We start from the raw sequence: 23,915 nt of genomic DNA on the forward strand, positions 1-23,915 counted from the left end.
CTTGAAATATAAATTAATTAAAAGCCCTTGTGAAGACTTTTTAGTAACTCCTACCATATACTTTCCCATGCTAATTGACTGATCTTTTACTGCTAATATTAGTGCCCAGAATACATAACTCTCAGCCCATGTATATGGAAGACTCCTGTGGTATTTGGATAAATCACATCTCCTTGGGCACATAACAAACAGGAGTCCTGTTCCCTAGGGCTGGGCATGCTGTGCTTAGCAAATCCACCAGCTCTGGCAAAGCTGTTCTTGCTAAGTGCTCACTGCTCCAGAAATCCCACCCCACAGCTCTGAATGTTGAGAAGGTCTAAGTGACATGAAGGTGGCTTGGGACATGCAGATCGGCTTTTGTTCCTGTGTAGACCTTCATCTGAGAATTTAGTTTCTTCTCTCATTCCCCTCCCTTTCCTGTATTACAGATTGATGAAATTGAGGCCTTTCCTTCATTTTTTGTGCTTTATAACTTTTTATTTAATGTGTAAAAGCCACAAGGAAAGTATATTCCCAAAAAGTTTGACTTTTCTGTCCTTTCTAGTAAATAGTAGGAGCTGCTGTCTTTTAAATACTGACTATCAAATTAAATTTTGTATTGAAAGAGAACACATAAATTTCATCTTTAAGTAGATTCAGAATTACTATTTTTTTTTTAATAGATGAGAGAAAAAAAAAGCAAAATGCTTTTTCCATGTATGACTGAAGTTATCACCACTTTTGACAATTAGGAGACTGGCTATTAGCAAGCACATCCATACTGAATATACTTCTCATGTGATTATTATAAGTCAGGAGGAATCAAAATTGCATTGAGAAGCTTTAATTTGTCTCGAAGCTCTTGGAACATCCAAGAATTGCAATAATTCAATTAGAAAATCATAACAAGTCCAGGTCTGCATTTGGTTTAATCAGTGTAAATTTTATCAGTCTTTCCAACCATACCGAAAGTTCTCACAGACACTAAAGTCAGCATCTCAAAGCATTTATTTTTTCTGTGCATATGTATAGAATCATGACATATTTAAGAGAATGAAGTTTCCAGTTTCCTTTAAGATAAATAAATTTATATTGCTGTGGACCAAGAATCAGAGTGGATACCAGTGGGAGGATGCTGTGTATAGCCTGCTGCCAGCAGGGCTCTCTGCAGCATGCCTGCAATCAGGAGATGCTGTGGCCTTGGAACATAGAGCAACATGGTTAAAATGAACCCCAGGATGTTAAATTCTCTCTTGTCATTCGCTGGGAAGCATTGCAACCATTAGAGAGTTGCTGAAGTTCAGGCACCATTTGAAGGATGAACCACACTTCTGAGATGCAATGACTTCATACAAGAGCTTCAGCTTCTGAGCATTAGGAAAGTCAGGACCCAGTGGTAATTTTGCATCAAGCCCTACAGTTAGAAGTACTCTTTGTGCAAATAAAACTTTCAGTTGGTTACTTGGCCTCTCACCAATACTCACCATGGTATTGGAAATCTGGCCAGAATGAGCTGGGTCTGAGCTGGGGCACACCAGCTTTGTCATCAGGTAATGGGAACCTTTGAAGAAGCTAGAGATCTAGTTCTTTTTGTCTTGGCTTGGTCTCCTCCATTTGGCTCTCTTGGGGCCGGTGAGTGTAGTCCCAAATTCATCCCACCCCCACTCCATGTCCCTCCACATTCTTGCCTTAGAAGGGAGCTTGAGAAGAAAAGGAAAAAAAAAAAAAAAAAGAAAAATGGGAGGGGATAGGGCTTAGGAGAGGACATTATCTTCTAAAGGCAGCTGATCACACACTTGTTTTGCATGGAGAGATTCTAGTGACAGGTTTGTCGTGCTGGCTTACTATTCCAGTTTAAAGTTATGAATATTAATATGGCAAAGTTATAATTACTTCTATTTTTAATTTATCTAGGAAAGATGATGCATACACAGTGTTTTAGATGTTAATTGTTTTTTACCGACAGATTGTTACAAGCAAAAGCAGAAATTTGCGTGATTATGGATACGAAAGGAAATTAACATTGAACATCCGTTCAGTGGGAGTTAATGATTCTGGAGAATTCACATGCCAAGCAGAAAACCCTTTTGGAAAAACCAATGCCACAGTAACCTTGAAAGCTCTAGGTAAATACTTGTAAAAATCTTAACATTTCTAAGAGCAGGAGATGAAAAGTGAGAACACTGGGGAGTCTTTCCTTCCTTCTCTCTCCTTTTCCCCAAACCTCAGCAAGTTAAGTTGGTTTTCTGTAAAGGTTATTGCTGACTGGCTCAATATGGGATGGCTCAGGAAGTTGTGGTGTGTATGACTGCTTTAATTTCCATAACCCTTTGCTAGTTTTTGGAAAGTGATACTAGAACAATCACCCAACAGTGTTTCTGTCCCTCTGGTTTGTCTCATACTTCCTGGTTTAATCTAAAATTTAAACTGGTTTTAACAAAGCAGCTAATTTACCTGCTCCTGGTACTGTCCCTGTGCCCAATTTGGCAGCACAAGTGCAAAGCACATCTTCAATACCTGCCTTCCAAGCATGGGGAATCTCACTGACGGTGTGTCAGTGTGTTTTATGTAGAAGCTGTAGTTGTAGCTCTATTTAAAATAATGCTGTGAGCAACGTCATGGTGCACAAAGACAGCATGAAATTGTTCCGGAGGTCACCCCCTTGTTAAACCCACTATCCATCACTTCTACATGTTTTGGATCATGTCCCTAAACAGTGAGCAAACTCCCTTCATCCTCTTGTTTAATAACAGATGTGTTTAGAGTCTGCTATATATTAACTTGGGTGGCACACAGTGCCTTTTGAATTTTAAAGCTGCTGAAACCTGCTCATTTGATAAATTGAGTACAATTAAGGACATATTGGTATAGTTAATGAGATCATTCTGGTCTGTGTAGTTGCTACAACTGTTTCAGTTCCATTCAAGGGTGTAGTAACTAAGGGAAGTGTAGCCCTGGATTCTTTTTTTCCTTTTCAAATCTGTTTTAGTGTTGCATAGACACGCTCTCCAGCCACACTGCTTGTTTTGCTTTGCCTGGTAACATAAAGAAAACAGAAGTGTTTGACCTGTGTGGGCCAGATCTTCAGCAAACAGGCAGAGGTTTGGGTGCCCTTAACCTTGCTGTGCCAGTTGAGGGGGTAGGGCTCACAATGAAAGGGATGTTTTCCTCATTTTTTTACAGGAGAGATTGCATTCATATGTAAAAGAGTGAAACAGTGTGAAGTATGAAAGAAGATCTTCTCCCCAAGGGGATCAATGTGAAAGCTTTTATTATAAGAGGAGGGAAGTTCTACACTACAGAAATTCTTAGTACTACTACATATGCAAATGTAGCTTTAAAAAGGATTGACTTTGGAAAGTCTGGGGTTTAAAATAAAGCATGGCATTATAAAAAGTAGGAAATAAAATTTTTGTTTAGTAAAATACAAAGTTTGTATTTAATAAAAAATGCCAGAGAAAAGATGGAATCTTTCCTTTCTGAGATAGTTTTCTCTTTCCACCCTCTCAAATTTGACTTAAATAAGCTCCAACTTTTGGATACCTTTCACCATTTATTGTCAAAGTGACTATATTTACCTGAACTGTGCCAGCTCCCAGCGTCCTGGGAATTGGTGTATGGTGTGTACATAGAGAGAGATCTGGGATTGTAATATTTACTAAATCATTGTGGCATTAACATTAGCCAAAAGTTTTACAAGAAATAATGTGTATTTTTTGTAAAATTCCTAATTGCTTTTTCTCTTGAGTATTTTATCTAACTGTAGAAGGTACTAGAACTGCATTAAGGGGACTGGTAAAACTATAATAAAATTTTATTTGAGGGGAGTTGGGTCTGATTTTGAATATAGCTTGCATGGGGAATCCTGTGTTTATACAGAAAACTGGAAAAAAAGCACTGCACAGGAACTGCAAACCTTCAGTTTCCAGATTTGAAATCTTTTCCTCTTTTCTAATGATGGAGAACATTTTAGAGCATCCCTGCCTGCTGTGAATTTACTTCATCCTTTCTTCTCAAAGCATCTGTCAAGCGCTCTGGCAGATCCATATGCTTTCACCAAGCCCCACTGGCTCTGGCTTTCCCAGGCTCGGGTGCCCAGCTGGCCACAGCAGTTTGATTACTAGAAAGTGGGAAGAAGCAGAGCTCTGAGATTGACTTTAGGTCTAAATTCAAGCTCTCAGTGAATGTGTTTCCTTGTAATTGCAATCTGCCTGTCAAACTGATGATTCCCTTATGAATTTCTGTAATAGGACTAAAAACTTGTCTTTTTAAAGTGAATCCTCAATCTGATGAGTTTATTAATGAAATTAAAACCACTACAGCAAGGATGTTGTTAGACATGATATTTTGGAACGGAACTGCACAGTGATAAATGGTATCTGCCAAATGAAAGATTAAGACCCGGCAGCAGATGTACAGAAATGCCTTAGTTTAAGATGATTGGTATCCAGGCCTGTGGACTTAGCACATTTTTCTCTAATTACAGCTTTTAATAGCTTCATTTGTAATGTTGTTCTTAATTACACTTGACAAAGAAACCTCTAATACTCTAGTATGCTGTAATAAATGATTTTAGCTTGCTTTTTTAATAATGTTTCTTTCACACCAGACAGTTAACAAGTCAAATTTTTGGAAAAATAGAAATACCTGAGTAGAATCAAATACATGCTTGCATTTTTCCAAATGCATATAGAAGGTATTTGTCACCAGAAGATGGAATTATTGGTACTAAGGCACTCAAGGCTGCTTTAAGTTCTGTGCCTCATGCTATATATAGCTAGTAATGTTGGCTTTGGCAGGTGAGGGTTTAAGTACTGATTTGCAGCTAAGGTCTCCTGTTTCATACTTGGATGTTTGATCACTGATCTTGAAGTCATCTGAGTGTGGTTAGAGTACTCACAAACTTCTACATGGCCCTGAAATTGTTTTTCTTCTCCTCTTATGACTACCAGCTAAAGGATTTGTCCGCTTGTTTGCAACAATGAATACCACAATAGATATAAATGCAGGACAAAATGGAAACTTAACAGTTGAATATGAGGCATATCCAAAACCAAAGGAAGAAGTCTGGATGTACATGAATGAAACATTACAGAATTCCTCAGACCATGATGTCAAGTTCAAGACTGTGGGCAATAACAGGTAACAATATGCTTGGCTGTAGTGTCGATTTCACTCTGGCACAGCAGACGAGAGTCTGCTTTGGAAAGAGGAAAATGGGGATGGTGACAAAATTGTGACAATAAAAGATGTAGTACGTGTGGCTTGCCACGGTAACTGGTGCAGTCTGCCGACCTACATTTGGAGCAGCACCGAGCTAACCACACCATCTGAGGACCAGCATGCTGTTTACTCACTACTCACTTACATTCCTGTCCAATAAGCAAAAAAAGAGAATTAAGGTTGGTCGTGTGCAGAAACTTCCTTCACTGCCACAGCAGACCCCAGTACTCGGGGAAAAAAGCTTATGTTTTTATTTCTGGTGGGCACTGTTCTCTCCTGATCCCTTGTCTTAAAAAATCCAGTGAAGTACCTAGAACATGTGGCCTAGGTTGTGAATCTGAGTTCCTTCCTCAGTGAGAAGAGGAGCAGGTGATGATGCATGCATGGTCTGAGCCTGAGGCTCAGCTGCCACACAGGCACATATCTGGGTGTTAGAAGTGCCAAAAATTCTGGATGTTGGAAGTTCAATGGCAATCATAATGTAAGATAAGAGTGTTTGCATGGATGTCTGCAGAAAATTCCCTCCCTATTTTCCATGCAGCAGTTGCCTGTTCAGACCAAGTTGTGTGTGTTAGTAATGCTTAAGTTTTTTCTTTGCAGTTACACAAGTGAACTTCACCTTACACGCTTAAAAGGAACAGAAGGAGGCATTTACACATTTTTTGTGTCCAACTCTGATGCCAGCTCCTCTGTAACATTTAATGTCTATGTGAAAAGTAAGTAAAGTGAACAGTCTGAAATATTTCATTATCATAGTCATTGTATTTTATACAACATAATGTATGCACAAGATGTCACAGTGTGGTTCAGCATATGAGAGGCTTTCTGAAGTGAAGCACATGCTGGAAAACTAAATGTCAAGATATAAAAGTGCAGAGTACTCACACAAATCCACCTACTATCCAGCATGACCTTATATTCTAGCGAATGTATTCCAGAGATTACCAGAGAGCAGCTAGGTTGTTTATACAGAAAAAAAACCTGCAGCACCTGGAAACATGATCTCAAAAATAAGTATGTATCATAAACCTTTTATAATTTGAGGTGGAGCAGGATACACAGGGATTATAATTTGCATTTCTGGCAACCAAGTTAAGCTTTTAATTGTTCTTAATTTGTTTGAGTTGGATGCAGAGTTTGAAAGCTTGTCAGGAGAATTACTCACATTTAGATGCCTTTTGGCATCTAAGTACTTCTGTATAATAGTATAAATCACCATTGTTTTAGAGAAATCTGCATAGCTTTACAAATGTGTTTGTTGTCATCTCTGGGACATGCTTGTTAAGACAGAGCACTGGCCTCAGTTCCAAATAGCATTCTTCAAGACAAAAGCTAAACTTCAAAATTAATTCAGTGAAACCTTCAGAAAACCCTGTGCTTAGCAGAGCCATCCTCTTAGAGCATTTCATGCGCTCAGCTGACAAATATTGGCTGCTGCTAAAGGCCAGGCTTAAGGAAAATTAAACCAAGAGGGACTTTGAGCCCAGCAGGAGGAACCGTATCGAAAGTAAGTGGATGCGCTGCAAATGCAGTTTTGTGTTGCTGGTGTGCTTTAGCAGCAATGTGTCATTTTTCAAGCACAGTTTTATACAGAGGATTGTCAAGCCTTCCACAAATGCATCAAGTCCTTGCTTTTAATTTCTGAATTCTTCTCATTTATCATTGAAGATCAACATTTGTAGCATCTCTATTAGCAGTGACATGGTTTGGATCTAGAAATGTCGCTTGTGCTCCTTTCAGAACATGGTATTTCTTCCTTCGTCTATGAATGTTGACACTTGCATTGTGCCTTCTGTTTCCTAGCTCTGATTTCTGAGATAAGGCCACTGGTGATCTCAGATCTCCTTTGTCTCAGTGAGTGAGCGTGGGTCACAGTCACAAGGGATGCTTCTAGTGTTTCAAAGATTAATGGAGCAAAATGTTGAGCCAGAAGTTTTAATTTCTCTGAAGGAATGGGAGAAATTGCAGGTTGCCTATAGTATGGGCACAAGAACTAAAAAACCACTATTTCACAGTTTTGGCATCATCAGGTGTCAGTTCTCAATGCAGATCTCTATGTTGCTGCTTTTGAGGCATGTGCTACTTTAAAAAAGCTGAAAATCCCCGTGGCTCATGGTTAGGAAACCAGACCAGGAAGAGAGAATAGAGAAGTGGAATGGACAAGGCAAGAAGGAGTACAGACACTTTTGTTCTAAATGGCTTGCCCATACAACTAGCAGCCTCCTAGTCTTTTTCTTTCTTCAACTACTGGTCTTGTAAGTAGCAAGATCAGTCTTGGGATGCTCTGAGGAAACGTAAGCAGTCTCATAGAGCCCACACTGCTGTGCTCTGTGAGCCTGGGTGGATTGCAGCCATGGCTGAAGCAACTGGATTTGATGCACTTGACTCAAAAAGTTTCTTTTGGCATTTTGACTAAGCTCCTGTAAACATTTTTTCATTTTGAAAAAGAGAGATTAATAGATTGGTCTTTCTAGGGGTTCTTTTTAATAACAGCAATCCCTAGAAAAGGGGTTTTTGCTGGCTTGTAAAATGCTCATCTTTTACCTGTGAAACACAAACTGCATGACAACGTACCATATTATTTGACATATCAGAGTAACTGCCAAAGGTGAGTCATGTGTGGGTGGGTCAGATCCCGATCTAATGGGGTGTCCTCACCTGACATTGTTGTCAGGGATTTTGCATAAATTCCTTAGATGTAGCTCGTGATGTTTACATGTCTGGCTTGGGCATGTAATCAGCAGAAAATAACCAAACAGGTAAAACAGGATTCATAATCAGGAGAATGTCTTCACGTAAACAAATACTGATGCTGAAGCATTTGCTAAAAGATGTGACAACCCAGTGCAGAAGTACTTGGCTCGGATTTAAACATATTTACCAGTTGCATATGCCAATCTGAAACAATACTTAATTGCTTTTAAAATTGTGTGGTAATTCATAATAAATGTATAGAAGTAAGCAGCTTTAAAATTAGGAGCCAAAAAGAAAATTACTGCTTGACAAGCAGCATACTGTACTCAACTACAATTAAGAAACTGTGGAAATCTCCAGAGTGGCAAGGTATTGTGTATCTAGCAATTAGCAGAGGGATTTTCCAACTAGTAACTGAATTTAGTGCAAAATAATATCTCAGCTTAATTATAGTCAACAAAACATTATCTATGCAGTTAGAGCTCCTGCTGCAAAGAGAAAACTGGTCATGGTATTATAGATCCCATGAAGCCATGCTCAGTTGTTTTCCTGTCATTGGACTATGCAGTGAACCATGAGGAATCACCATGATGTTGTAAAAAGATTTGTTACAATCCAGAAAATGTAGCTCCAGCAGGAAAAAGCTCTCTTTTTGTCTGGGATGACTGACAATACCTATTAAGTGTTACTTTTTAGACATTTACTTCATTAACAATGAAGGAAGGGAAACTGGCAATAGAAAGCAATTAAGTGCAGAATTCCATTATACAGAACATTGAATTAAAATAGAAGTGACCTCTTATAAGTCGTCTTTGGTATATTCAGAATCAACATTAATAGAAGTTGAAAAGCAATTAATAAACTTAGCGAAATTAGAAGTTTAAGACATTTAATGCCTGATTACAGAAGGCAGTATGTATATATGCTGAGCAATATAATAAAATGTTAAATATTTAAGGGGTTAAAGTCAGAACAGTTAGCAACATCTAGTCATTAGGAGTCTGATAGCAGGAGGGGTAATTAGGCAGTGCTAGCCATAAAATCTAGCACAGTAAAATCCCTTTTCAAAAGAAGATGCGTGGTGACAGCGTGGCATCTGTTTGCAAAAGCCAGTCCATCTTTGCTCCAGCATCCCTTGAAGTGCCCATACTGGTGGTTGAGGAAGGTGCTCTGGCTGCCAGAAGGGGCTGCAGGTGCTGAGATGCATGGCCTGAGCTGGCAAAGGAGCAGCCAGTGGTGATTGCAGTAGCAGCTGTCTCAGTCCCTTGGGTACTGATGTGGGGGGCTCTTTGCTGCCTCAAATGAAATGCATCCCTTAATATCTCTGAGCCAGAGGGGCTTGGGAGCCCTCAGTGCTGGTGGGGAGAGGCTGATCGTGCTAATTGCCACATCAAAGTGCTTCACTAGGCACATGACAGGCAGAGCTGCTCTTAGGTCAGCACTTCTCAGAGTCTGCTGCAGCTCAGCTTGCCGTGGCAGCAAGGCTGGACCACTCTGCCTGGGCTGCACAGCCTCTCATCTCCTTACTCTTGCAGGGTGAGTCCATGTGGGCCCGTGGCCACATAGACAGGCTTTTATTGGCTAGGTTTTTACAGTGGAAAGAGCCTAACTAGTATGGGCATTTTTGTTTCCCTCATTCAGCTTCAGATGTTACATGGAGGCCAACTCTGGCACAGTATTTTTTCCGTGGCTTAATGCACAGATGCCTCTTATATTTGGCTTCTCAGTTCTCTCATTTCTTGAGTTACATTGTGCTGTAATGTTGCCTAAAACACAGCATATACCTAAACAAATAGCACATGGGTTGTAGTTTAGCTAACTACAATTTCACAATCCAGCCATTTTGACTGGAATTTCAGAAATGTGAATTACATCTGTTCTGTGAGCACTGAGGCTGGGTGAGATGCTGTGTGCTCTCAGAAAGTTCTTCACCAAATGAGTAATGCTGAAAATCAGTCTCAACATTTTGCGACAGTGTTTGGTTCTTGGTGTTTTGTGTAGAACACAACATGCGGATTTAGAAATGAAAGAACATTCAGTTCCTGTAACATGAGTCACGAGGAGGTGGTATGTGATTGAGAATATACGTGTGCTTTGTTGACTCCAATTTAATCAGAGAGTAGAATATTCATTAAAAACTAACGCTGTGCAGTCTTCGTACATGGGTTTCATCTGGAATAAATCTGTGTTTTCCCACTGCAGCCTATACAGCTTCACTACTTTCTAGAATTAGGAGTTCATCTTACATTTCTGTAAAGCCATATTAACTGATAATGGGCTTTTAACTTGTATCTGTCAGGTGAGCAGAATCATTGCAATGTAATCTTTCAAAGTTTCTTTCATTAATTTCTCTTTGGGTGATTTTGCAAGGAAGCTAAAGTTGTTAAGGGAAGTAAGGTTTCAGTTTCATCAGGAAAAAAACCTTGCTGTGTTGGTGGTACTCTTGGCTGAAGCCTGTGACAGTGGACTAATGACTCTGAAGTCCACCTGACTGCACGTGTTTCCTTGAAACAGGGGCTCCTAAACCAACTGCAGGACTGACTCCTGTGCAGGATGTGACAAAAGGCATTGGCTGGATTAATTGCTTTCTAAACTACCAGAGCAATCACAAATTCTCATTCAGAAAGCTAATACCTTCAGCCCAGTGTTGGCTTCCTCTACTTGCAATGTTTCAGAGAATCAGGCAGTTGGGCAGTTCAGTATCTTAGAGGGATGCATGTCCTCTGTTGGGAGGTCTGCACTGGTTGCCTTGCATTGTATTTCCTTTCCTGGCTGCAGTGGTAATATTGAATACACGGGGCAGATGTGAGAGGGATGTGGTTTGACAGATTTAGTACACTTTTAACTGGGAAGAAACTGTCCTCTTTACAGACTGGTAAAGTCACGCTATGCAGGAATGGGAACTTTACCATTGTTCTAAGCACACACTTCTTTGGGTCTTTTAAGCTCTTAGCTTTGGTGGTTTAGGATCTTTCATCAAATCAAATACTCAGGGGAGATGAGGTATTCTTCTAATATCCAGCCCAAGCATTCAGTAAGAGCTAATATTTTCACAGACGTTAGATTTTTGCAGGACACCAGTTCATACCCAGACATCCTTGAGCATAAGAAGGTCTTGCTCACCTGAGTGATTGCATGGATTATGAGGCAGACAGGTTGCTGGTGGAAGAGCAAATAGCAGCATACATTCTGTGTTCCCCTAGTGGATGACTATTGCTTTTCTTTATTGCAGCAAAGCCTGAGATTCTCACTCTGGATATACTTAGCAATGGTGTTCTCCAGTGTGTAGCAGCTGGATTCCCAGCCCCTACCATATACTGGTATTTTTGCCCAGGAACTGAACAGAGGTAAGTTAAATAAACAAGAGTCTCCAAAGGTTGTTTTAGGTGCAACACATCCACTTGCTAACTACAAATTAAGAAAATGAAATTACTTGGTTACATTCAAATGTTGCATCATGGTTTTAATCCTTTTTGGCATTGCATTATTTGCAGTATTTTGTGAGAATGCAGGGATACATTTCATTTTTCTCCTTTGTATTCTGTCCTTGAAAGAGGAATAACCAACACTTGCTGTGTAAAAGTAAAAGATAATGTTTCTGCTGCAAGCTAGCTATGGCTTTTATCAGCTTGGCCCCAGATGACACATGTTCTATATGCAATTTCACAGAATGGCAATCACAGAATCACTTGTGAATATGGCTGTTATAATTTGTTTTACTGTGTAATGAAGTAATTTTTCCAGACATAATGTAATTAGATTTCTGTTCACATGAAACATATGACAAGTAAACAAGTCCAGTGTTGTTATGAATGAAGTTGGATGTTTTTAAAACCAGGTGTTTATAAGAAGATTGGAGAGTTTCACTGTGAAGTGAGTGAGCATTTGTGAAGCAAGTTTTAAGGTTTTGCTTGACTTCCCCCATGGTTATATCATACTAGCGAGTAATGGGTCTCCTTCCCACTGGTGTAATTTTTTGAATGTCTGAAATAATTGTTATTTCCTTAATGATTTCAAATAGGACCTTTTTTAAAATCTTATATGTGTGCTCATGCAGTAAATATGTGACATATAAAGGAGAAGCAACGTCTTGAGAGAAAAGAACTGGCTGTTTTCTGACTGCATATAAGCTTCATGGTGTTCATGTATATCATGGACTTCTTTTGTGCTCTAGTAAGATGATGCCTGGGGAACATTTTCAGAAGTGGGTCATAGACCACAACTGCTTGATAATGAAATTGAAAATGTATGTTGAATGGTATAAAACCCATAGAGAAGTTACAGACTTGTAGGTATGTGTAACCAAAAGCAAATGCAAAGACATCATGGTCTCCAATTGGGCCAGGCTAGGTGTATGTATCCATTTCTCCCACTACATACAAGACCTGAATCACCGTGAGAAGGCTGTTTCAGGGTTTAGATCTTCAGCTGAAACTCTTTGTGGACCAGAGTTGTTCAGTTCTCTGTTGGTCTGGCACTCCAGGTATCCATTGCAGGTAACTGTCAGTATTGTTTCTCCAGGTGTTTTGATTCACCAACAATATCCCCCATGGATGTCAAAATTGGTTACACAAATTCATCAGCCCCGTCATTTGAGCGAATCCTGGTGGAAAGCACCATTAACGCCAGCATGTTCAGGAGCACCGGCACTGTGTGCTGTGAGGCCTCCAGCAACGGGGACAGGAGCTCTGCTTTCTTCAACTTTGCTATTAAAGGTAACATCCAGAAAACATGGGTGGTGTGTGGCTCTTTCTGGAAAAGGATTTTTAAGTGGTTTAGCTATAGGAAGGTTTACAGTACTGTGGCTGAGCACATGATAACATACTACATTGCATGTTCTGCCTGTCAGAGTCTTGCTTTAATTTTTCAATGACTATTGTGGTACTGTCTTTTTATGGCACCTGTTCTGCAGTGCAGTATGTAGGTGTTTTTTTCTGTCTATGCAGCACAGAGGAAAACCACCTACAGCATTACCCTGGCTTTCCCCCTCTCTGTCCCTTTTGTTTTCCTGTTTTTCTGTTTTGACTATTTAGCTCATCACTTCTTTTTTCAAAGAAAGATTGCATTTTATTTTAGGTTTTTACAATGTCTCAGGAAAAGTGCGGTCCCCAACTTGCCTGGAGCCTTAGTGTCCTGCTGCTATAAAAGAAGTAACAACAACATACTGCAAAAGGGCTTATGAGTTTTGTAGTGGTATTTGTAGGTTTGTGGGGGAGAAGAAAAACCCACTAGAACATAGATGATTTGAAATGTGTTTGTAAAGCTGTACTCTTCTTTGCAAAACCAAATGTTCTACTTCTTTTTTTTCTGTTACACCCAGATATAACATACAAATAAATACACCAGATTTGGGGCAGATGGGTTGTAGTAGAATGATATTTCTTCACTACTTGGCACAACCTCTCCTTGTAAAGACTGTGCTGTAGTGATCATGCTTAGGTGGGGGGCAAAGGGGAGGAGAAGAAATTAGGACTTCAGATAAAAGCTTCTTTCTTTAACCTGTCTTGATTGAGATCATGCAAACCTCTTGCATTAACTGATCTTAGTGCCAGACCTCCTGAATTAATGAAGCTGAGACTCTAAAGGCACCGAACTGCATGGTTTCTGTGCCAGCTCCATCTCCCACAGTTCATTCAGGAAAGGCATTCTGATAAACCTGGAGCACATCTGGGAAAGTCGAAACCTCAAACTGTATTTCAAAAAGAAGAGACAAGGAAAGTTTTTCACTTGCATCTTTTTAATTTAGTTTTTCTTGTTCATTATTTTTAGAAGAATTTTCTGTTTCTTTTCAGAGCAAATCCGTACACATACCCTTTTCACCCCTTTACTAACTGCATTTGGAGTAGCTGCAGGACTGATGTGCATCATAGTCATGATCCTGGTGTACATATATTTGCAGGTAAAATCAGAAGCCCCTTTGCCCAAATTAAAAAAGTGTGTGAGCTACTTGTTGCATCTTCATTAGTAACATCAGTTCTCTTTCTTTTCCAGAAACCCAAGTACGAAGTTCAGTGGAAAGTTGTTGAAGAAATAAATGGAAACAACTATGTTTACATAGATCCAACACAACTTCCTTATGATCACAAATGGGAATTTCCTAGAAACCGTTTAAGTTTTGGTTAGTTTAGATTTATTTAACTTCATCTGCAAGGTAGGACCTTCAGGTCTCATATGAAACTCTGGTCAAACACAGCAGAGTTTTGTCACAAAGTTGTTGCACAATAATGCAGATAGTGATAATTGTTCATTCTTGCCTTGGGACAAAAGGCAAGCAGGCATGTCTGCAATAGCTTCCTTGATATAATAAAATAAAATGTTGAGCCCTAAAGGAGGAAGTACTCAAAGTTGTTAAAGAGTATTTTGTTTGCTTTATTAGGTAAGACCCTTGGTGCTGGAGCTTTTGGGAAAGTTGTTGAAGCCACTGCTTATGGTTTATTTAAGTCTGATGCTGCTATGACGGTAGCAGTAAAGATGTTGAAAAGTAAGTTGCTGTAGTATATTACACTGTGCTTTCTCTCTTCCATCTGGTTGGTGTGTTACATACTGAGTGCTGTGCTTTGCCTTGCAGCCAGTGCCCATTTAACAGAGAGAGAAGCCTTGATGTCAGAGCTCAAAGTGCTGAGTTACCTTGGAAACCACATTAATATCGTGAATCTGCTTGGAGCTTGCACTATCGGAGGTGGGGTTATCTGCAGATTATTGATTATTTCTGGTTTTTTTTAATTGCCAGGAGGGTGAACTTTTTGAGGAAGAATTCGAGGTGCAGTTCTAAGTGTAGGAATGATAAATTTCATCTTAAAATCTTACATTTCATGCTTAGACAGGTTGCAGATCATCATGATTATCACCCGTGATTTACTGAATCTAGATTTTAGGCTCATCATAAAACCAGTAGTAGGACCAATGTAGCTGCAGCTAGACAGGAAGGTTGCTTTTATTCTCTTTCATGTGAACCGTTGGGTGCTTTCTTCTTGAGAGATAACAAAACGTACGGTATAAATTTTCACCTCTACCACACTGTTCCTCATTAATGAGAACTGGTTCCTTGTTGGTCTCCAAGGTGAAGTCAACAGGCTTGTCTTGTCTAATCTTCCAGCCTTCTGTTTAAACTGCAAATGTATCTGTCAAGGCACCACTAAAAGTACAAATTCTAAGCAACAGAAAGTTGAGAAAAGTAATCTTCCAGAAAAACATTGCACAACCACAATGTTTTATATTTAGTATTAACTTCATAAGTTTGTTTTCTTACACAATAAAACTACAAAACTTACAGCTGCAAAACCTCCTGAAGTGTCAATCGAGTGATAGAAACCTGTATTTTTAATTTGTATGCATTTTAATATGAAAGATGGTATGGATTCTTACACATTTTTCAAAGAAAAGAATCTTTTAAAAATTCATAGTTTTAGACAAAGGCAAAACATTTCTCACAATTAATGATTTAAAAATAGGATGAAACAGTTTTGTTCAAGCATCCAACTAAGCTGACTCACTGGCCCGAATGCATGTCTCTCTCAGTGGAAAAAAATGTGGTGTCTGTAAGAAAATCACACCACAAACACTTCTTTTGCTATTGTGAAAGCTATAATTTTTAACTGCAGAAAAATGGAAATAAACCAGTGAGGTTAGGAAGTGATGGTACAGAGTAAACTTAGAGATGAAAATAACACGCAGTGTAATTACATATTCAAGGTCCGTAGCTGGAGTCATTCACTCAAAAGACATATATTTGATCTATAAACATAGATGCTAAAGATGACTTGATTCCCTTTTCTGATTTCATTTTAATATTCTAAGACCTTGTGCAATGTAGTTTTCTGTCGCAGTGTGCTGTTCTGTTTGAATGATTTTTCCTATTATACTGCAGAATATAACACTCTACATCATTTCCAAAACATTACTGAAGGAGTGTGAAGCTCTACTGTAAACAGAAGTGAATCAAAAGGATTAATGTTTGAAGCTTGAGTTACTCTTAACGTTTGGAACAAATAACTTCCTTCAGGAAGTGAGCAAAATCAAACAGATGTGTCTGGCCAGAAACATTATCACATGAAAAAAGAGAAAAAGACTTATTTGTTTAATTTTTATACAATGCTATGCTATTGAGGGGCAGAACATTAATTGGGACACAGCTTTAGCTGGACCATAGTTGTTCATCTGTGAAAGGGAAGATGCCGGGTTACTTTTCTATAACTTTTAAAGTCTAGACAGTGCTAGACAGTGTGATTTTTTTAATAGTCCAGCCTGTGTGCTTCAGTGAATGCTAGCTTTATGTAAGGTTTTCTGCTTTAAAAACAATACTCACCAGCTTTCTAAACCTTACATGCATCTACAGGGCCCACTCTGGTCATTACAGAATATTGCTGTTATGGTGATCTTTTAAATTTTCTGAGACGGAAACGAGATTCATTTATTTGTCCAAAACATGAAGAACATGCAGATGCAGCTGTTTATGAGAACCTTTTGCATCAGTCAGAGCCTGCAGCGTAAGTATGACCTGCTGAAATGTACTTGTGTTTTTAGAAGATAGGGAAGGAGGAGAAATCAAAGTTTAACAGGGATAAGAGGTGTGGAGAAACATTTAATGCAGCAGGCTTTGAAGATTCTCTGCTGCACAAGAAAACAATTTAATTAAGAGGCTATTTGTTCAGGGGGTGGTTTATTCGAACAGAGTGTCATTATATACAGAGTGGATTGTATGTGCTCTTTGTTTTTCTTCTTTATCAAATTTTCTGCACTTATTTCATGCACCTCCTTGGCTCCAATTTTTGTACCTATTTGTGTTTATTGTTATTAAACTTTGGTAGTGCTTATTTTGCAGCTCGAATGACAATTTCCCCAGTGTCAGGCCGTTAGTACCCTGAGTTCTCCCAAATTCCTGCCTTCAGAAATGACATTTAAAAAAATCAAACCAGTGGCTTAAAATTTCAGCAGCAGGCTGCCACTGACAGCTCACTGCATTTTATGGTGAAACAACCAGTGTCATGGCTCTGAGATTGCTCTTGTATTTAATTCTCCTGTATATTTTTAACTGCTGTGTTTTATATACCATCCCAGAGTTCTTTCCAAGGGCGTTTCCAAGCAGATTTCCATCCATTTGCAAAGTGAGAGACAGCTTGCCAAAACCTAGAGGCCACTAAAATACCTGCCCATTCTAAATTTTAGTCTTTTTATTGACCCAGTGGGCCCGTTACTTTGTGTTGGCAGTCGCAAAAGAAGCAGGCAGACTCAAGGAGCTGGAAAAGTTCTTTATCCCAGCAAGGCATAGTGCTGGTGAACCTGTTTGTGCCATGGCAATAAATGGGTAGCGGGGGATGCCCCAGAGAGGTTGGGACCACTGGGGTGATGAACATAAGGCTGTGATTTGCCATTGGAGGTGTGCTCTCTGTTCAGTGAAGGGATCATGCTGTTTAAGCATTTTGAGTTATTGTAAATTGAGTTTACAAACTGCAAATGGCAAATTGAGTTATTAACAGCAGATTATTTACAAGATTCTCGTGTTAGTATTTACTGCTGCTGAATGTGTCAGATGTGTTTCTGGTGGTAACTAAAGCTATTGGTGATCTCATTGCTCCTTCCCATGTTAGCTCTGTGGCGGCATTTATTGTTCTTAAACTAAGCAGATGTTTCAGGCTAAGGAAGTATATGAATTCTAATGGTAATGAAGTGAAAAATGCCAAACTACATCCATCATTTCCAAAGGTGCCTAACTGTATATTTATAAACCATATAGTATTAAAATCTGTACATTTGAATTATATATAGCAATAAGAAAATTTAAACTTAAAAGAATCTAGCAGATGGCTGTCCCAAGCCTTGGTTGATTTTTTGAAATACATATGAATCCCCTATGGAACTTGGGAATTTCTGAATTTAACATTTTTTACCATTTGTCTTCTGCATTTCAATTGCCAGTTGAACTGCTGAAATAGCATGGTAGAAGTTGGCCTAAGCAGAAAAAGGAAGCACTAGCAGATCCTGTCAGAAATCTGGATGTTAATATAAAGAGAATGAAGTCTGTATAAACAGTATTTATGTGAATGGTTTTGTTTACTCACCTGAGCCAAACTCCAAACTTTGAGGTGTACCATTAACTGTACCAACAAACCTCTCTTTCTGTACAGGCATTTCCTCTTTTTTTTTTACACACCCACGAATTTCCAGTCAACTGATCATCTGTAAATCAATTATTCAGAAGGTTGGCCTGATGTTGGCTTTTTGTTTGGATAGCTTTTGAGACCTTTTTCACTAAACTATGTTTCTTTTGTTCTGCTGCCTTACAGTGATGTTGCCAATGAGTACATGGACATGAAACCAGGAGTGTCATATGCAGTCCCACCAAAGGCTGACAAAAAACGACCTGTGAAGTCTGGTGAGTTCAGTAATAACGAATTCTGTTTGCTGATGGGAGTGCAGGAAGACAGGCTTCATGCCTGTTCAATTTCAGCATATTTGTCTTTTGTGAATGGGGACACTTAAAACTCAGTAATTGATGTGAGGCTTGAAAAAGAACAATATGCTAAATTACAGTGTCCTGTATTTCTTCACACTTAAATGGAGTATCAGGATTATTTTTTACTTTTTGGTGATAGGCTATTTATGTGATTCTAGACTGGTACTTACTAAAATTACTGTTTTGTTTAATGTCAAAACAACTCTGCGTGATTTCTACATGATTACACTTGCTTAACTCAGAAGCTGTTGTTGTTTACATTGTGTAGGATCCTACACTGATCAGGATGTTACCCTTTCTATGCCGGAAGATGATGAACTTGCTTTAGATGTAGAAGATCTGCTAAGCTTTTCTTACCAGGTGGCAAAGGGCATGAGCTTCCTTGCCTCCAAAAACGTAAGTTCAGAATTTTTCAGAGATGGACAGAATCAGTAGATTTTTTGTCACTTTCAGTGTTTTAATGTGATCTGTGTGTTTAAATGGTGAATATTTCTATGTTCTTTTCAACAAGCACTACAAACTGATAGGCTCCCTCTCATACCTGAAGCTTTACATGGTGTTGGAGTTGTGTACAGTGCTTATTGGCCAAAAGTGATGTTTTATACCCCCTTAAACAGAGGTCAGTGTGAAGCAGTGTTATTGCATATCCACTGCTGAGGGTAGTAGCATGAGTGCAAAGGTATCTATTTGCATAAGTTTTAAACATCACTGCACTTGCTACTTCTCTCATGCAGAATACTGCCTTAAACAGGGGAGGTATCACATTGTGTGCTCTTTTTTGTAAGCATGGCTTAATTCACAGAGATGTCTTGATTTTTAGTTTTCTGGAAAAGAAGATGAGCTGAGAGAGCCACAAAAAATCTTCATTGGCTACACTGAACATAATAGACATTTCCTCTGAGTTTCATAGGAGAGGTATTGCATAACAGAATGGGATTTATAAAGTCTTAAGCACAGCATGATTAGTATCTCCCTGTGGTTATTCTTGCATTTTATTGCAAAAGTGCCGTTTAACATGTAAACATTATAACTAATGTAGCTACTACAGGTGCACCTTAAATAAAGTACAAAACCAAACTTAGGCAATTCAAGGAAAGGAAGACAATCCTGGAGTCCTGTATTACTGGGAAATGTATCTCAAATTCTGCTCTGAGGAAAGTGCACATTAAAACTTGCTTTTGCACTTGTTTTTTTTCTCCCGCTGTTTCTTCTTCCAAAACAAAGCATAAGTTTCCCTTTAGTTTATTTTTCATCAATCAACACATTCAAAACAGGCCTGACATGCAACCATATCATACTGCAGATGATACACAGATTCACCACACTCCTGCATCTTCACTGCTGAGGACGTGCATTGCTTAGCACACTCATTCTGTATTTCTTCTATTTTCTTAAAGAGTAGCCCCTGGACCCATTATGTATCATTCCTGGTGACTTTTTCTTTATAGTCCTTTCAGTTTTACAGACACAGTGGCACTAAATGGCATCGGCAGTAAAGAATGTAACATCACCTCACCTTGAGGATGGGAAGTAATGTGCAGTATCACTTTGGCAGTGCTGAGTTAACACCTATATCACAGAATTAAACTGCAGTGCACTAATGTGTTACTGGTCCTCTTCAGCTGTTGTATACTTACACTCTTTGGGCTCCAGCAGTTCATTTAGTTAATGCAGACTGCTGTGGGCTGATAGATGAGGTGCCTCAGGTTGCCTCACACCCTTGAGGCAGGAGGGTCCATGAAGACCAGCACGCAGAGTGCCCAGCTGCTCTTCCACAGCTTGTCAAGGCTGTGCAGGAGTCAGGATAGGAGCTTGTTCTGGGAGGGAAACTGCCTTAAGCACTCTGCCTTCATCAGAGCTTCCTCCCTTGGACAAAGTCTCTATTCAACGCAAACTGCAGTGACTCTGGAGGAACAAGGCAGAGCCATACTGACTCTTGGCCATTCCTTTGCCTTGCTGCTTCAGTGCTGTATGACAGCTTTACATATGCAAAGTGCAGAATGCATTGTATACAGAGGTGAACAAGAGTCTACCAAAACAGTGGAACTACTAAAAATCATTCCTCGTGTAAGCATGCTAAAGGGACAGAGATTAAGTTACTTGTGCAAGCTGCAGTTACTTTCTCAGCTTGATTTTCATAACTTTTGATATTTTAGGTCATCTTTTTGGCTAGAAATTCCAAAAGTCCTGTATTTCAAAGAAAAAAGGAAAATTGAACTGTCTTCAGTTATATTTTAGACAGCTGTGGCCTGCATGGTAAATGCCATCAGTAAAGCTGAAGCTTAATACTCTTCTTTCTGGGTGAAAGAAAAAATCATTTAGTTAGAGAATCACTTCCATTCTCTAACAAACACACATGGGCTCCACAGTTTTATACAAAGAAACACAGGTGCTGGGAAACTCAGGCACCCTTCTGGAACTGCAGTTACGAACACATGCCCACTTCTAAAGTGAAAACTGGAATACAAGGTGGTTAGGTCACTGAATGCATGACCATCCGTTGAAAGATACTGGCATGTGAGAATTTCCATATTTTAAAATACTTAAGTCTGCTTAACCTCTTGTAGGTACTTAATAATTCAGCTTTTCCAGATGAGTCTTTCTGTTACAGGATTCAGTTTCTGTGTTTGTGTGCTTTGAAGTTGTTACCATATTTCCCCTATTTTCAGATTTTCAGCACTTCTGTATCAACGACAATAGCTACTTAACAGAATATTGGGGATATTTTGGAAACAAACCACATTTTCCCCTCTATTTTTTTCCTGTATTAGGAAACAAGCCAGTGATTATTTTGATAAATAAGAAAAAAAGTACATTAAATTTTAGCTGAGACTGTGAAACACTGCAAAATTCAATGACTGTGACTGGTATTTTCTAAACTAAATGCATAGACAACCTTATTACTGTGGATTGATGTAATTATTGTAAAGATACAAGATCAGAATGTTTACTCATCTGAATAAGCTTATTAGCACATGGCTTCATTGTGATTTACAGCTTGCCTTAACATGCATTATACAGTAAGTTACATAGCAAAGTAAACATGTAACCAAGCCTGTTAGGGATCTTATCAACTAGTTTTGTTTGTTTGTCTATTATTTAGTGCATTCATAGGGATCTGGCCGCAAGAAATATTCTTCTAACTCATGGTCGAATTACAAAAATCTGTGACTTTGGCCTGGCAAGAGATATAAGGAATGACTCAAATTACGTGGTCAAAGGAAATGTAAGTATACATGATATTTAATACATTTGTTTTAAGTTAAGCAAGTTCCTGTTGTCTTGATGTGCAAATAAAAGTCTTTTTTAGTTAGATGGAAATCTGGATTTTCCAGTTCTGGTGTGTATATATATAATATATATCCATGTTGGCTGGGAGGGAAAATTTCTGACATTGATGTGTGTGCTGACAAAATCCTTGGTTTATACTTGTTATACTGGAAAATATGTGCTCATAGCTGAATGTATGTTTTAGTGGAAGAAATGTTTTGCTGCACCAATGTCCAGTTTCGTTATTATACATGAATGTACTCAAAGGTACTGCTCTGTAAGTAATTGCTAGTTTTGACATGGAAATACTCTAGTGTCCCAGTCCTAAATTTTGGAATTATTTGGAAACATTTTCCCTGGGCATTTTGCACTGTTTGTCCATTATAGTTTATTTTATAGTTTATTTTAAAAATATCTAAATAATCAGGGTTTTGCAGCTTCTCCTTTTCTGTAAGGGAGCACTCAGACAATGAAAACTGAAGTGTGAATTTACTGATTAGAGCATCAATGGGAGGCAAAACCATCTTGGTTTCCTCTGATTCAATAGAGACATCCTAACCTCATATGTGTAACAAACACAGCTTTAGCTTGCAGCTGTAGTTCAAACCCTGTAACAGGGTTGGAACAAGACACTGTATTTTGATGAGGACAGTTTAAAACCTCCCATGTAGAACAGTACCGACCTCACAAGTACCTATTAAACCTCTGGAGGGGTACAAAGGCACTTTGAAGTGATGTGGATTACCTTGGCAGCACTTGCAGTCCCCTTTAAAGTGCCAGAGCAGTAAAAAGAGCCCTACTACAAAAGAAAATCGAGCTTCTCTGTGGTTAAGCTGGGGAAGTGTTTATGAAGTATAGGTATTTTGCATCTCAAACTGATTTACGCTGCCTGGCTTAGTGTTTTAAGTCTGTGTCAGATAGGTACAGCGAACTGCTGCCTTCAGAGTACGTATGCTTTCACTTGCACAGTTTTTCAAAGGAGAAGATCCCTGTTCAGCAAGGCAGCCCTTGTCCCCAGTTCAGCTGAGGGCTCCATGATCTTAATGATGAGGGGCTGGTCATTTCTTAGGGGCTTGACAACACATGAACTAAAGCTTACCTGTCCTGGCTTTGGCAAGCTGATAACGAGAGAAAATGCCACACCTGAGCACCAAAGGGGTTTGCCACTCAGATAACTTCAGTCAATCCATGGTACCTCAGGTATGACATAACTCTGGTGCTGTGCTGTTACCCAGCAGGCCTTGATGTCTCAGGTGCCTACAGCATCCTTATTTTAGGCTGTGAGACAGGTTTATTGGTTTTCTTCAAAACAATGTCAGTACCAGCCACTGGTTGCCTAGCAGTTCAGGTTAGGGAGCAGTAAGAGCTGAAATAATTCATGAGTGCCTGCTGTGACTAAATATTGAGTAGTGTTTAGTGTAACCAAGCTACTTTCAGGCTCAAGGCCAGGTCAAGAGGTGCCTGATCATAAAGGGTCCTGGGAGTAGGAAGTTTAGACAGCAGCTTAGGAGGGAAGTGTGCAATTGAGTTTTATTTGTCTAGGTTATCTTTTAAGTTTTCTGAGTTCATAGAATCACAGAATCATAGAATGGTTTGGGTTGGAAGGACCTTCTAAGATCATCTAGTCCAACCCCTCTGCCATGGGCAAGGACATCTTTCACTAGATCAGGTTGCTTAGAGTGCCATCCAGTCTGACCTTGAACATCTCCAGTGTTGGAAATGTTGCCCAGATGAACTATCCACAGCCTCTCTGGACTACCTGTTCCAGTGTCTCACCATCCTCATCATAATTTTCTTTTCCTTGTTTCCAGTCTAAATCCATGCCCTTTCAGTTTAAAACCATTTTTCCTTGTTCAGTCATCACAGGACCCAGTAAAAAGTCTCTCTCCATCTTTGTTGAAAGTTCTCTTTATATAAGCCACAATGAGGTCTCCCTTCTCTTCTCCAGACTGAATAACCCCAGCTCTCTCAAACTTTCTTCACATGAGATGTGTTCAAGTCCTCTGATCATTGGAAGAAAGAAGTCTGGTTTCTTCCAAAGCAGGAAGAGTGTTTAGGACAGAGGTCTGACCAGCTCCTACAAGCAGACAAGGAAAGGGCAAACCAGGGAGAGGAAGGTGGAAGCAAATGCAAAGGCTTCCTGTGTCCTTTCTTCTGCTCCAGTTAGCATTCATAAGGGATGTTTCTATTCCCACACAAACTTACGAAAAATCACAGAATCATAGAATTGTTCAGGTGGCAAAAGACCTTTGAGATCATTCACTCCAGCTGCTAACCCAGCACTACCAAGTCCTCT

At 39.3% G+C, this 23,915-nt stretch overlaps 1 protein-coding gene across 1 annotated transcript in view; it reads left to right on the forward strand.

Moving 5' to 3' along the window:
- KIT (KIT proto-oncogene, receptor tyrosine kinase) overlaps positions 1-23,915 on the forward strand; it is a 38,788-nt gene that overhangs the window by 9,429 nt on the left and 5,444 nt on the right. Inside the window, exons 6-18 of the mRNA XM_031057322.1 lie at positions 1,946-2,105; positions 4,932-5,121; positions 5,803-5,918; positions 11,129-11,243; positions 12,418-12,611; positions 13,689-13,795; positions 13,888-14,014; positions 14,273-14,377; positions 14,465-14,575; positions 16,232-16,382; positions 18,180-18,268; positions 18,618-18,745; positions 21,453-21,575. Coding sequence (XP_030913182.1) covers positions 1,946-2,105; positions 4,932-5,121; positions 5,803-5,918; positions 11,129-11,243; positions 12,418-12,611; positions 13,689-13,795; positions 13,888-14,014; positions 14,273-14,377; positions 14,465-14,575; positions 16,232-16,382; positions 18,180-18,268; positions 18,618-18,745; positions 21,453-21,575 — 1,716 coding nt within the window. The remainder of the gene's footprint in view (positions 1-1,945; positions 2,106-4,931; positions 5,122-5,802; positions 5,919-11,128; positions 11,244-12,417; positions 12,612-13,688; positions 13,796-13,887; positions 14,015-14,272; positions 14,378-14,464; positions 14,576-16,231; positions 16,383-18,179; positions 18,269-18,617; positions 18,746-21,452; positions 21,576-23,915) is intronic.

Source organism: Geospiza fortis, unplaced genomic scaffold (genome assembly GCF_000277835.1).
Source record: "Geospiza fortis unplaced genomic scaffold, GeoFor_1.0 scaffold40, whole genome shotgun sequence".
Lineage (NCBI taxonomy): Eukaryota > Metazoa > Chordata > Aves > Passeriformes > Thraupidae > Geospiza > Geospiza fortis.